Source organism: Meles meles, chromosome 12, assembly GCF_922984935.1.
Source record: "Meles meles chromosome 12, mMelMel3.1 paternal haplotype, whole genome shotgun sequence".
Taxonomy (NCBI): domain Eukaryota; kingdom Metazoa; phylum Chordata; class Mammalia; order Carnivora; family Mustelidae; genus Meles; species Meles meles.
The window spans coordinates 64,872,422-64,887,492 of record NC_060077.1 but is presented as its reverse complement, the minus strand read 5'-3'; the positions used below and the strand labels follow the sequence as shown (position 1 = coordinate 64,887,492).

The following is a 15,071-nucleotide window of genomic DNA, read 5'->3' as shown; positions in this document are numbered from 1 at the left end:
AGCCTGCTTCTCTCCACCCTCTCTCTGCCTGCCTGTCAAATAAACAAAATCTTTGGAAAGAAAAATATAACAATGCCTTAGCTGAATCCCAGACCAAGTAAATCTGACGGGTCTCGAAACTATTTTTCCCCCTAAAGTTCCCCCAGGTAAATCTAACGGGCAGCCAGGATCTATGATAAAATGTTTGCCTTCATGGAAGCATATGTGTGTTTCTTTTTTAAAAGGCAAACATTAATGTTTTCTGCAGTATCTGTTGGTTTTAATTAAGCCACCCACGCTGCTATTATTGTAGCAAAAGAAAACAAAATGTAAATAAATATAAAATGGGATATTCCATAAGAAGCTTAAAGATCCAATTATTTTGTAGAAAATCTGTCACTACCTTAAACTGAATTAATCTTTTACATCTGTTGCCATGAAGCTGAATTTTCCATTTAAGATAGGACACAGGACCCCCCCAAAAGAAAGTATATGTATTAAATAGTATAGTCATTCAATATTCTATACAGAAAAATAGATTTAAAGTTTACTAGACATCTTTAAAACCATTATCAAAAGAAAATATAAGGTCATCCAAAGATGGTCTAAATTGTTCACTGAAAACTTCAATACTAGAAAGAGAGATGCATTTAAGCACATCAAGTGAGGTTTCCTATAGTGTTCCAGGGGTCTATTTCCCCTACAATACATCCACTTTGCATGCAACAAATATCAAAGAAGAATCCTACAAAAAAGATTTATTTAGTAAATGTAGTACTTCAAAGAGGGAGAACAATGAACATAATGATGAAAGCAAGTATGATCAATAAAGTCACGCCTATTTGGTAACTATGCAAACATTCTCAGACAATGTAAGAACTTTACTTGATACAGTCAAATGCATTCCTAATTTCAGTATTTTTACCGGAAAACTTAGGCTGTCTTTGTATCCTAAGTGCATTAATGTTTGGTATATATGTGGGTTAAGAGAAGGAGCTACGTTTTCCTTGGACACTTAAAATGTTTTAGCATTACTCTTGCCATGAAACAGTATTCAAAAACCAAATTTACCAGTAATTGGTGTGTTAGGTATTGAATAATAAAAGAGATGACAATGCGTTGTTACATGAAAATCAGAACACCATAAAATGTATTCTGACATCTATACAATTGTAATCATTCATAAGTTAGTTTGAAAGGAACTGCTCTGGTTACAAGGTCCAATGTTAGTGAACGATTTCCTGCTGCAGAAAAAGATCAACCATCCACAAGAACCATGAAAAAAAGGTGGTTTCTCATACCTACAAATCCTAATTTTAAAAAAATGCCAACTAACCTTAGCTCTAAACACACTTTTAAGTATCAGGTTAACTCTTATGGTATAAAGGCAAGTCTTTACTAATAGAACCATGTTCTAAAAAACAGTATTAAAAAATTAATGTTGGGGGCATAAGTGTCCAACTCTTGATTTCTGCTCAGGTAGTGATCTCAGGGTCCTGAGATCAAGCCCCACAACAGGCTCTGTGTTCAGCATGGAATCTGCTTGAGATTCTCTCTCTCTCTCCTTTTGCCCCTCCCCACCAGACTCTCTCCTTCTAAAATAAATAAAATCTTTCAAAAAATTGAAAGTATGAAAAATAAATATAGATTAGAAGATTAGGGTCCAGTTGATCTTAACCAAAGTACAGTGAAATTTTAAAAAATAAAAAAGTTTTCATGAAGACTTAACATAAAACTATTTAATCTCTGTGATTTTTCTTAGAAGTGATGAAAGTTAACTTTGGCTCCACATTAATAACCTGCCTGTTTTTTTATTCTACTGAATTGCTACTAATCCATTATCAATGACAGTTTATAAAGCACATTGTTTTCCTTCTGCTTTCAGTAAGATAGAGCATCTTTGACATTTCTCTAGTTATCATTTCATATCATTCTGTCTGTCTTGTCACTGAGAATGCCATGGTTCCATCTAGTTTTCAGTAGGCTTTGACTATTTTAAATTAAAAATTCCAGATATTAAAGTGGAACTCTGATCTCATTTCTCTGAAAGTGCTTCTGCATCAACAGACAAATCAAAGAGCACTGATCTCATTATTCTTTCAGCATCTGTAAGTAAAACTGAGTCATTCTGCCACCTAAAGGATAAATAGTGCGGCTGTTTGTAACATGCACGTCAGAGTTCTTGACACATGGTACAGACTGAGTTAACAAAGAAGGCCTAATGAGTCACTGCAGAGATGAAATCTGATTAATAGAGGACAGCCATTCTCCTAGGACAAGCAGCATCAATATCACCCAGGAACATAACCTCACCCCAGGTATGAGGGAGAAATTCTGGAGGTTCTCATTTAATAAACTCACAGAGTGTCTATGTTCTAACCACTGCATGAGTAAGTGAGGTTACAAAGACACAAGACAGAGCCGACGTGCACAGGCAACTTCCTGTCTACTAGTTATATATTTTCACTGGGATGAGGTGAAAGAAGGTGTGTGCCCTGGGCTGGGAGTTTCCACATAGTTAAGTTGGGTAAAGTGATCCTGCCATTTTTGACTAATGACCGGAGCCATGTCCTAAATTTAACAAACATGACTTACTTTTTTCCTGATGATATATGTTAAGTCCTAAGTAAACTAGGATGAAGAAAGCAGAGATGGAGTGGCATTGGAGAAAGAAGAAAGAATAGAGGAAAAATGAACTTTTTTCCTTTAGCAGGATGACTGATGAGGTGCTAAAAGACATGTAACATTTATTCTTCCATCATTTAACAAACTTCTAAACGTTCCTTAAGAGCAACTGAGACTAAGGCTGATAAAGTTGCTACAGAACAAAAATGAATGAATTAGTATCACTTTAAATCAGCTAAATGCTTCATTCTGTGATAAAGAAGTAGGAAGAGGGCTTGAGAGAAGGAAAAGAACTCAACATCATGATTATAATCCTTCAAGACTGGCTTCAGGAAGATGTGAATGGTTACGAAGCTTCTTAATCTTTTCTCCATCCCAACAATGTCAAAGAATACAAAGTATATTTTACTAAAATGATTTTAGCCCACTGATTTTGAAGCCTCCATGTTTGCCTAATCTTATGTAATGTTAGCTTCCTATTTGGTGGCATTTAGCAATCAAATAATTAGTGGGAAAGCAAGAAATTCTTTTTTCTTTTGCTATCAGACAGTTTATCAAAATAGATACCAACTGTGCATTAAGAAATACTTTGCCAGGGGGCACCTGGGTGGCTCAGTGGGTTAAGCCACTGCCTTCGGCTCAGGTCATGATCTCAGCGTCCTGGGATCGAGCCCCACATTGGGTTCTCTACTCAGCAGGGAGCCTGCATCCCCCTCTCTCTCTGCCTGCCTCTCTACTTGTGATCTCTCTCTCTCTCTCTCTGTCAAATAAATAAATAAAACCTTTGAGGAAAAAAAAAAAACAAGAAATACTTTGCCGGGGCGCCTGGGTGGCTCAGTGGGTAAGCCGTTGCCTTTGGCTCAGGTCATGATCTCAGGGTCCTGGGATCCAGCCCCGCATTGGGCTCTCTGCTCAGCAGGGAGCCTGCTTCCTTCCCCTCTCTCTGCCTGCCTCTCTGCCTACTTGTGATCTCTCTCTGTCAAATAAATAAAAAATCTTTAAAAAAAAAAAAAAAAAAGAAATACTTTGCCTGTGTCATTCTGGAAAAGAGTGATGCTAAAGAATGTATGCATTTGAACAACTCCTTTTCTTGCCCTATGAAATGAATTTATTCTTTATGTCAAGCAAATCAACTTACCTTCGAAGGTGGAGAAAAGCCGTGTAACACTGTTTACGGAACTCTTGGTACTGCTCACTCTGGGTGCCCCCCATTCCTTCTACCATTTCTTTATTCAGCTTCATTGGAGGAGGAAGAGGCTTCGGATCCCGACCCAAAATATATCCGAAGTCTATGTGGAAGAGTTTGCCTGGATGTTGATAAGAAACATTTGTTTCCAGAAATATCTTTAAAAACTGAGAAGGGGATATGTCATATAACTGGTATAAACAGTGTCTTTTCATAAAGAATATTAACTCATGATGAAGTCTATTAAATTGTTTAATCCTCTAAACTCAGGCTTAAGAGTGGTCTTCAGAGCATTTTGCAGTTCATTTTAACTTACATTTATTTAGATGAAACTACAGTTAAAATAATCTCAGGGTAATATTAATTTATATTCCACTTTTAGATCTTCAGAACCAAAGACAGCCAAAGGCTAGGTAACTTTTTTTTTTCCATTTTATTTATTTTTTCAGCATAACAGTATTCATTGTTTTTGCACGACACCCAGTGCTCCATGCAAAACGTGCCCTCCCTATTACCCACCACCTGTTCCCCCAACCTCCCACCCCTGACCCTTCAAAACCCTCAGGTTGTTTTTCAGAGTCCATAGTCTCTTATGGTTCGCCTCCCCTTCCAAATTTTTTTTTTTAAAGGTATTAGCAGAAATCAGTATCTTGTAACAAATTTCTCATGCTGAAGTTTTACACAAATTCCATTCATAAGCAGAAGACCTCTTCTTTTAAGTATTCCTGAAATGAATCCTTTAACTTATCATTACTCCCCTTACCAAAACAAAACAAAATCCCCCAAATTTCAAATTATATTCTTAGCTTCATCTGAACCATCTTCAACTAATCCATGTCACTTGGTAGCGGCAGACTAGGAAGCCACAGTATTTATGTCTGCGGAGAGCTGACGACAGCTGCAGTGCCCATGATGACAAACCCTAGGACAGTTACCTAAACCCACAGAGAGGATTATATAATAAGAATGTGACCGATCATTCACTTTAGAGAATGACTCATCATTTGAATTCATAAAGCACCTGTGACTTACAAGTAGGTAAAAAAAGAGGCATATATTTTAACAGAAAAAGTAGCTCCCTGGATCCTACAACCCAAGCTCTACCAAGGAAGGGATTTATGCCTGTTTGTGTATCCCCCACCTCAGAATAGTTTCTGGCACACAGTAGGCACTCCCTGTTGAATGAAGGAATGAATTCATTTAAAAAGCCAGCCAGGGGTGCCTCGGTGGCTCAGCCATTAGGCATCTGCCAGCCTGGGTCATACTCCCAGGGTCCTGGGATCGAACCCACAAGTCGGGCTCCATGATCCATAGAGAGCCTGCTTCTCCCTCTCCCACTCCCCCTGCTTGTGTTCCCTCTCTTGGCGTCTCTCTGTGTGTCAAATAAATAAATAAATTCTTTTTTTTTTAATTTTTTTTTTTTTGAAGATTCTTTTATTTATTTGACAGAGAGAGAGAGGAGGAAGCAGGCTCCCTGTGGAGCAGAGAGCCCGATGCGGGGCTCGATCCCAGGACCCTGAGACCATGACCTGAGCTGAAGGCAGCGGCTTAATCCACTGAGCCACCCAGGCGCCCCAAATAAATAAATAAATTCTTAAAAAAATAAAAAGCCAGCCAAAAAATTTCCCTCATGCAATCTGCCCACTCTTATTTGTCTTGTAATACACTCTATGGCCTATTTTACGTGAAAACCTATCCTCCATCATGTATTTGGGAAGCTTAGGTATCCGCCCTCTGCCTCTTTAAGGGTAGCAGCCAAAAACTTTCCTTCTTCAAGTACATGTACTGAGTTTGGGTATACTTTTGCCATCTTGCAAAGTATTTTTATATATCAATTCTACCATTAACATGTTAGCTAAACTCTCTACCTCTTGCTCTGAGCATTATTACTATTACCTGTGAATGTTATATTCCATCTTTAGGTCACTGTTGGAAATAGAAAACAATGAGAAAGGCCTTCACATGACTCCAGGTGTGGCCACGAAGTCCCAGGTGAACAGTGATGCACTGGGATGTGGTGTAACTACTCTTCAGTACAGCAGACACCTTCATGTTTCACTTGATCAGGTATGTGACCCTGACAAAACCACTTAATGTTTCTAAGCCTCACTTTCTAAACTGCAAAATAGGTGATTACTGTTAATTACCTTATAAGACAGAAGTAAGAGATAATACATTTAATACTTAGCACAGTACCAGGTACACAGTAAATGGTCTAAATGTCTGCTGTCATTGTAACTATTTCCAAATAAGCTATAGATGAGTGTGTCAAGCAAAATAACTAAAAAACCTCAATTAAGTCAAGAATGATTACATCCATAGCCTTGTCCCATTTTGGAATCTATGACCCCTGAGGAAAAAAATCATTTTAGTCTGAATGTAAAACCAAAGCTATCTAATATCTATTTAATAAGATAAATTAAGCTACTTAATATCTAATGGCCAGGTCTTTTAAAGGTGCTTACAAATGTTTATCTTAAATACTTCAAATACCACTTTTTAAAAAACAATTTAAAATACTGAACTCTTTTCAAAACTAAATATTAACTACCATCTTAAAGATGTTTAAAATATACTGAATTGGTATTTATGTCTCTTATACCTGAGACCACAACTGCCAGGAATTAGTAAAATTAAATATTAAAGGGATAAGCAATCTTATTATTTGCAACTCTTCCCAGACACTGTTCTTACAATGAAAAACTAAATAATACATTAAGTTGGAAATCCTATACAACTTTGAAAATGAGAAAGAACTTCAGATCTGCCAAGGCCAAGTAATTAAAAAAAGTCCAAATTTAAGGCAATACTGATACCAAATTTAAGTAAAATTCATAGACACTGGTGCTATTTTCACACAACAGTAAAGAAAACTACGCTGAAAATGATCGGCAGTAGAGAACAGACATTGTACTACGTGTAGGACATGGAGTTCGTATATAAAGAAAAAGAACAGTTTATACGTGAATATGCATCTTAACAAGTTTCCCAAGTTTTAAACACTATCATCACCCAGTTATGGAATAAGTGGCCATTATCAGTGCAACCACTGCACTGAAAACCAGTTTTCCATTTATCCCTATCATCTCGTCTTTTTTTTTTTTTTTTTAAACTTATATCAGGTTTAAAATGTTCAGTTCAAATTGGGGGAACTGATGGAAGTCTCATATGAACTTTTTAAACAAATGTTTATCTATCTAGTATAGTAAATGACAGCTAGGAGGTGAGGGGAGAAAGAATTACAATTAGATATAGAGAGCAAGGGACCTGTAGAGAATTGAAAAAGGGTGTTGTTTCCCCAAAAATAACAAGTAAAAGCTTAGTGAAATGGTTCCTCTAGCTCACACCAGGGCTACCTACAAGGCATCCATCTGGCACGCATCTGGTAAGAAGTTACTAGTGAGGCTTTTACCCCACCTATTCATATCAAAAGAGTTCAGCGAAGTGTGTAATGAAATTATTTGTTCATTTAGCTTTTTGCCCCAAACTAAACTCTTCCTGAAACATTAAGAGTCTTACAATCAAGAACCTTGCTTTATTTATTTTTGTATAGCATTGAAGCCTAGGATAATGCCTAGCAAGCAAAAGCACCCAGTGTGACTAGTTTGCACGTATTTAACCGATGATATCTCAATTTCACATTTACAGCTTAGACAACTTTTATAAACATTGTTAATACAAGAAATTTCCTTCTAGAAATCAGAGAGTTCTTGTGGGAAGTTGTTTTGTTTTAAAATTTTTGTATCTTAGCTTCCATGAACACCTACAAAAATTAACAGAGGCTGTATCTGGATTACCTAGATCCTTGCTATTTAGTACTATACTGTGATTTCACTGTTTTTGATTGGGTTGGTATTAAATAGCAAGGCTACTTCAATCGTTTCAGGCTAACAGTAACAGAAGCAGAAGTGGTTGGTTATATCCTGAAATTACATGACAACATCCTGAACAAAGGTTATAAAATGGTTCAAGGAGAGAAAGCAGTTTAAGCATATTCACATGGGACACGATATTAACAGCACCCTGACCTCAAACGCACACTCCACTATCTGCACCATATTCACCCTCCAAATGACAACTTAGTTTCAGCATTACTTCATCTGTCACAATAATGTTGCTGGATTACATCTCGCTAGTCTGTAACATGATTTAATTTATAGATCTGTTTTACCTTATAGTTATAGAAGAGTAGATGCATAAGAAGTTAATATCAGGTTTTATGTTGTACATAGTTTAGATTATAAAATGTAATTATCAACACAATGGGTTTTACTTCTATTTAAAACAGTTCTGTGTATTACTCATGACTGAAAAACACCGTTTCTGAATTCCAAAATGTGCTTCAGAGGTCCCTAACCACAAATAAAATTGATTTTTGGAGAAATCCACAGACTTCACCAAATTCCCAAGGGAAGTCCATGATTCCAAAAAGTTAAGAAACTACTTTTAGAGTAAGGAGTTTGATAATTGTAGTACTTACTGGGAAAGCTTCATCTCCTAATCCTTTGAAGTTCAAGGGAGTATGCGATCATTAAATTTTCCGTGATTTGGTAAAAAGTCCCTGATCAACTTCTGTTAAGGATTTCACTGCCTTCAACTAAACAACTAAATGTATCCTCTGTTCAGCTAATCTAAGCTCTTCATTTTGTGCTTTACTCTCACTCTGAGTTCCCATTTGTCTTCTACAAATTTGTTGGACAAATACCCTTCCACCCTTCAAGACTTAAAGAGATGAGAAGCTTATGATATTATAGATAGAGATAAACTTTCCTTGGTTTTATTTAATTATTTAAATAATGTTTTATTTTGGGGTACCTGAGTGGCTCAGTCGGTTAAGAGGCTGACTGCTGGTGTGGTCTCAGGTCATGATCTCGGGTCATGGGATCCCACACTCTGCTGGGCTCCTTGCTTAGAGGGGAGTACGCTTGAGAGATTTCTCTCCCTCTGCCCCTCCCCCAATCTGCACACGCGCTCTCTCTGAAATAAATGAATCTTAAAAAAAAAACATGTTTTGATATCAATATAATTTCTTTTCTTTTTTTTTAATATTTTATTTATTTGACAGAGAGAGAGATCACAAGTAGGCAGAGAGGCAAGCAGAGAGAGAGGAGGAAGCAGGCTCGCTGCAGAGCAGAGAGCCCGATGCGGGGCTCGATCCCAGGACCCTGAGATCATGACCTGAGCCGAAGGCAGCGGCTTAATCCACTGAGCCACCCAGGTGCCCTCAATATAATTTCTAATGATACTCTCAGCACTTGAGCAGATAACTTATCTATCTGACCTAACTTTGATTCAAAACTGATTTTTTAAAATAAATCATGCTATCCTAATATCAAACTGTATTAGCCATCACACAAGGCTTATTTAATGGGATCCATATCTTAATAGGAAACCTAACTTCACTTTTCTCCATTTCACTACAGGCATTACTGGAACGCCACTGTCAGCTCTGCATCACTGCTTGCAAATGGAGAGTATCCTTCTTATAAGAAAACTCTCAAAGAACAGGATTACTGCTTAATTATAAGGCATAAAAGATTAAGTATCTAACAATGAAACCATTATTATGCTTTGCAAGTTCGAAGAGTCATGTATTCTGAGAAGAGGCTATTAATGTTTTAAGAAAATTCATCCTCACTGATACCAAAGGGAATGGCTCTTTCAAACTTAATGTCTAAAGTGAAACCTGTAATGATTTTAAAAATGCACTTCATGAAATTAAAAAAAAATGTTTAACTTAAGAAGTTCAGAAAGTATGGATTTACTTGAATCTATTAACAAATCTATTAATCTTAAACAGTCAAGAGATAAAGTGTTCATAAAACAAACTGAATGTTGATTGTAATTACCTCCTTTTGTCCCCGACTTGCAATACAAAGGGAGTAAGAGGTGCTAATTAAGTTTCCTTGTTATCTGAATAAGTGACATTAACTTATTTCTAAAATTGTGGTTCAAAGTGTTTGTAGTTCTTGGATTAAAGAGAACAGATACTGCTGAAATGAACAGTATTTCATAGGAGAGTTGGTTTTTTTTTAATTTCCCTTTTGTCTATCCAATAATTACAATCAATCTCAAAATTGTACTTATTTCATTTTTTTCACACCTCTGCTTAATCCTTCTACCTGACTCTCTTCTTCTGTTCCCCATAATCCAAACTCTATTTTTGAAAATCCTACACAATACTCAAATTGAAATATTCTTCCCTGCCACTCTACTTTATAATAAGTTTCCCACTCTACAGTTCCTTTGCATACTACCTGACATTTACTATTTTTCCACAAAATGCCTTTATTTTTTACATGATGTTGTATTTTTCTTATGTGAATGTCTTAGCATGAAACCCAGGAAAAAAGAATATGGTGAACCACCAACCACTTACTGATGCAATGGAAACTATATTTTTGGAATTAAAAATACTCCCTAAGCTACACTCCCAATACTCCTAATACTTAATAGTTAAGCCCTTACAATATACTTAGAGCTATTTTCACTTACAGTTAAAAGCATAGTAGTGATGAAATATTTTTCAGTTTTTCAGTTTTTGAGTAATGAAGAACAGTAAGACATACCTAAGTACAGATCAGTACAGACATTCCAATTATCTGCTAAATATTTCCTATATTTTTTTTTCACATTCAACTGTTAAGATCTTAGGTTTCTTATGAATAGGGACAAAATTAAGCTAACTAATGAAAAGGGGGCAAACTATTCAAGAAAAAACAATTTTTAGATGCTACATATTTTAATTTTCCCTGTAGTCATTAAAATCAATAAAGGTTTCTCAACAAATTCTCAGACCCTACCATACGTACTGAATCGGAAACTGAGCCTGAGGCCCAGCAATTTGTAATTTAACTTGTTCTCCAGGTGATACTAATACAAGCCAAAGCTTGAGGACTTCTGACCTACTTTATACTGACTAATACAACTCTCAACTGCAGGTAAGTCACTATAGAGGGAACACTGGCAAGGAGAATTACCTCAGTGAATTAAAATTCATATTCAATACTAATGGTTACAGTTTCCCTGTGTTGTACAACCCCATTATTATTTTTTTTAATATTTTATTTATTTGACAGAGAGAAATCACAAGCAGGCAGAGAGGCAGGCAGAGAGAGAGGACGAAGCAGGCTCCCTGCGGAGCAGAGAGCCCAATGCGGGGCTGGATCCCAGGACCCTGAGATCATGACCTGAGCCAAAGGCAGAGGCTTTAACCCACTGAGCCACCCAGGCACCCCATGTACAACCCCGTTACTTTAAAATTTGAAACATTTTTATGTTCAAGGGGTTACTAAGAAATGCACTAACTTTTTATTAATCAAATTTATGGTTGCTAGTCTATGGTAGAATTTGAATGCTTTAAAGTACAATTTAACCCTGTCCAAAATCATTCATTACAAAAGAAAAGAAATGCAGTGTCTACCCAGCTTTAATAACTATACCACCTAATAAGAAAACTTAAAAAAAAAAAAAGGAATATCCTAATCTACAGTTTTACTTCAACTGAATTATGCTTTGTCATGTAATAGGTCATACAAAAGGAGCTGGATTGATTTGTCTTCACAATGTGACCTTCAACCAATCTAACCAACCTGTGTTAACCTGCAAAGGCATTGCTTATTTCAGCTTCTGGGTATTTTTACTAGAATGTGTGCTTTTTTCCACTTATACCCCATAGAAACCCAACACATTCTTTATGACTCAGTCTAAGTTACTTTCTCCATGAAGTAATTTCCAGCCCCTTAAGCACAAAGAGTTTAACACTTTATCACTCTTTATTACTTCTAATGAGAAGACAGGATGACCTAAAATAAACTTAAGCAAACAAACAAACAAACAAAAAAAAGAAAAGAAAAACAGGACCCTTTACAACAAACCATTAACATTTTCTCTATGACAGGTTTCAGTAAACATAAGACTGACTTCCTGATATTGAATATTCAAGAACCTTTCAAAAACTCAGATTTTAAACAATGTCTAAAAAGAAAACTATTCACATGAACGTAAGTCCTTCTCATTATCTAACCGTCTAAAGTAATGATTAATAAAAACTAAAAAAGTATTTATAGGTTAAAAGGGGGTGGTCTCATGTACCTGGTTCTCTTTTGCATATGAACTGAGAAAAAACAATCAAATTGGTAAAAAATAAATACTATGCCCATAGTCTATAGTAAAAATAAGTGTAGGCAGGAAACAGATTATCCTAGAAAACCTAAGGATGGTTAAAAATACATGAAAAAACTTACTTCATTTATTCCTTTTAAAAGCATTTACTGGGTGCCTACTAAATGCATAAAACTTTTTATGCCCCCTTCTCTCAAGTCCCAGAGAATAAATAAGCACATTAAGAAAGTAAGTCTATAGATTTAGATTTTACAGTATATTTTACCTACCAAACTAATTAACTTAAATACAAATAGCTTAGGAAGTGCCACCATTTGAATAGTTAACAAAATTGTTTCTAGGTAAGATTTTGAACTACTGTGTTATCTCCCATGGCGGGGAGGGGGGAACGGGGGGGGGTACAAAACACAGAATCAAACATGTTTCTTTTCAAAATCTCAAGGTTTACCTTAAAACACAGAAAGAATAAGATAAAATCAATGATCAAATTGACTGTTTCTCTTTTATAAACCTTCCAATACTGGGGCACCTGGGTTGTTCAGTCTCTTAATTTCTCTCAATTCTCTTAATTCTCTCTTAGTTTCGACTCAAGTCATAAACTCACGGTCCTGAGATCAAGCCCCACATCAGGCTCCATGCTGGGCATGGAGGCTGCTTAAGATTCTCTGTCCCTCCCTCCCTTTGCCCACACCCCTCTCTCAAAAATAAACAAATAACACAAGCAAATAAACTAATAAATAATAAACAAGTAAATAAACAAATAAACCTTCCTATACTACCAAAATAAAAAGCCAGTCAAAACATAATTTAAAAGGCAGTAACTTTAAGAGAGTTTGGATTTTAGGATGGGGAAAAAGGAATTTTTGAAGTATATATATTTTTTATGTCTAAATTTATGACTCCAAATAAAAGCTACATAAGCCAAAAAGGAAAACATTCTTATTTCCTGGTAGTGAAACAAACAAAACCATAACAGTTAGCCAGCCCTGAAGGAATGTTTACTATAAGCTCCAGATACACAAAAACTCTACCATATTATCTTATTCAACCCTCACACTACCACCAAAGAGAGGTTCTGTTATTATCTGCACACTCAGAAAAGTGACTGAGTCACAGATATAAGTAACTTACCCAAGGTAACCCAATGGTGGAGGGGCAATTTAAACCCAAAGACTTTTACTTTAGAGCCTGAATATTAACTCCTATGTGAGAATGTTCCTCAGAATTAAAAAAGTCAGTCAATTTCATATAAAATTAAAGAATGATAAAGAAGAGAAGTGCCCAATTAGGCTAACAATGACTTTCTTAACTTCAAGCTTTCCAACAAAAGATTCAGAGTATTTATTACTCTGAATTGCTGAGACAGACAAAAAGCCACCAACTCCTCTCAGTACACAAAATGACAACTCCAGTGGATGAGCCATCCTTGGGACCTACAAAGAACTTTTCCATTTACTACAGACACCAAGCTCCTAGTTCCACTTGTGAATGTTTTTCAGTTACTTAAATACTAATATTAAAAGTTAATACTATTATAAAGTCTGTATATCACAAAGAACAAAGTTTTTCAGTTATACTGGTCTTGTTTTTTCCTCTCAAATTTTAGAAAATTAAAAAGAAAAAAAACAAAAACAAAAAAAAAAACTTTCCCAAGAGCTGAGATAAACTCATAGTATGTTCTATTTGAGCTCTGTCACAATTGAATTACCCTGGATAAACTTCTGAAAGCTTCCTCAAAGGACACCAACTCTGAAAAAAATAAGTTTTTCAATTCCATTGTAGAGCTTAAATTTTTAGTTTCTTGCCCAGAAAATGCTATATCACTGGATTAATGAGTGAAACACCATTCACTCCAAATTTGCTTCAGGAAAACAATGTTTTAAGTAACCACATGGCAATACATTGACAAAGGAATTTCCAGACTTTCACATTTATGGTGGACACACATCGCCCTCTGCTGGACAAGCTAAGGATACTTCAACTTATGCAAAAGTATCCACAAACCAATAAATACAGGCCAAAAAAACAAACAAACAAACAAACTTCCGTGAAATCTGGAATTGAGACTCACATTTTGCATTTTTGCACATTACTGTATAAATTTTACAATTCTTTCTATGTTGTGAAACACTTTCATCCACACACTTCTAAGGTTATCAGTCTGACCTTTTTGTGTCTCATCTAAATTTATAGGTAGAACTGTGTGTTGGGGGTAAATCCCTAAGAGATCCCCAGTAAAATGAAATTTAACTTGTCCTCTTCCTCTCTGCTCCATCTCTCTTACCGGGGAACTAAACATAGATCAATCAGTGGAACTGCAATTATCATTTCAAACCACTTTCATCCCAAACCAGAGACACAGACACTATATCTATTCAGGCTGGTAAATCAGAGGACAGAGGTATTTTATTTTGAAGAATGAGAGAAATGTTATTTGTAATTAAAACAAAATTGCTCCTCCAAGACTGAGATTGGACGGTTATAGAAGAGAATCTCAAATTTTAACATGTCACAGTCTGTGTTGAAGGCATAAGGGATCTAAAACATACGAGGGAAGGGCTTCATGATATTTGAGGCATTTTAACTACAAGTACTGAAGTGTATTTCCTGCAATGAACCACGTTCAAAATTCACTTTCAACATATAAAAGTTGTCTATACAGTCTAATTACAACATATATGTAATTAATATAACTTAGTATCTCTTTGAAATAGACTTTCAGTAAAAAAAGCATATAAACAAAAAAATTTCAAAATAAATCATAAATTTTTAGAAGTCACAGAATGCATTTTATTTTCATTTGTCTTGACATATTTGTTGTTTCCTTACATAATATCATTCAAACTGAACTTGAAAATTAAAAACATTTATGCTAGTAAGACAACGTGATAACTGTATGATATAAATGAATAAAATAACTAAAGACAAGTTAAGAAAAAATAACTGAAAAAAATGCTGTTTCTTAAGAGTGTGTGTCTCTCATCTAGCATGTGGTAAAGTTTCGATTTTTAAAGCCAAAAGATGGAGCACCCTCTAGTGGAAAACTGGTGACAAGATGCTTAAAACCTTCTGATTCTGGGGCACCTGGGTGGCTCAGTGGGTTAAAGCCTCTGCCTTTCACTCAGGTCATGATCCCAGGGTCCTGGGATCGAGCCCC

General features: G+C 35.8%; 1 protein-coding gene across 1 annotated transcript in view; it reads right to left on the bottom strand.

Annotated features, from left to right (window-relative positions):
* PIK3C3 (phosphatidylinositol 3-kinase catalytic subunit type 3) overlaps positions 1 to 15,071 on the bottom strand; it is a 152,742-nt gene that overhangs the window by 22,732 nt on the left and 114,939 nt on the right. Inside the window, exon 22 of the mRNA XM_046025885.1 lies at positions 3,743 to 3,911. Within this exon, the coding sequence (XP_045881841.1) occupies positions 3,743 to 3,911 (169 nt within the window). The remainder of the gene's footprint in view (positions 1 to 3,742; positions 3,912 to 15,071) is intronic.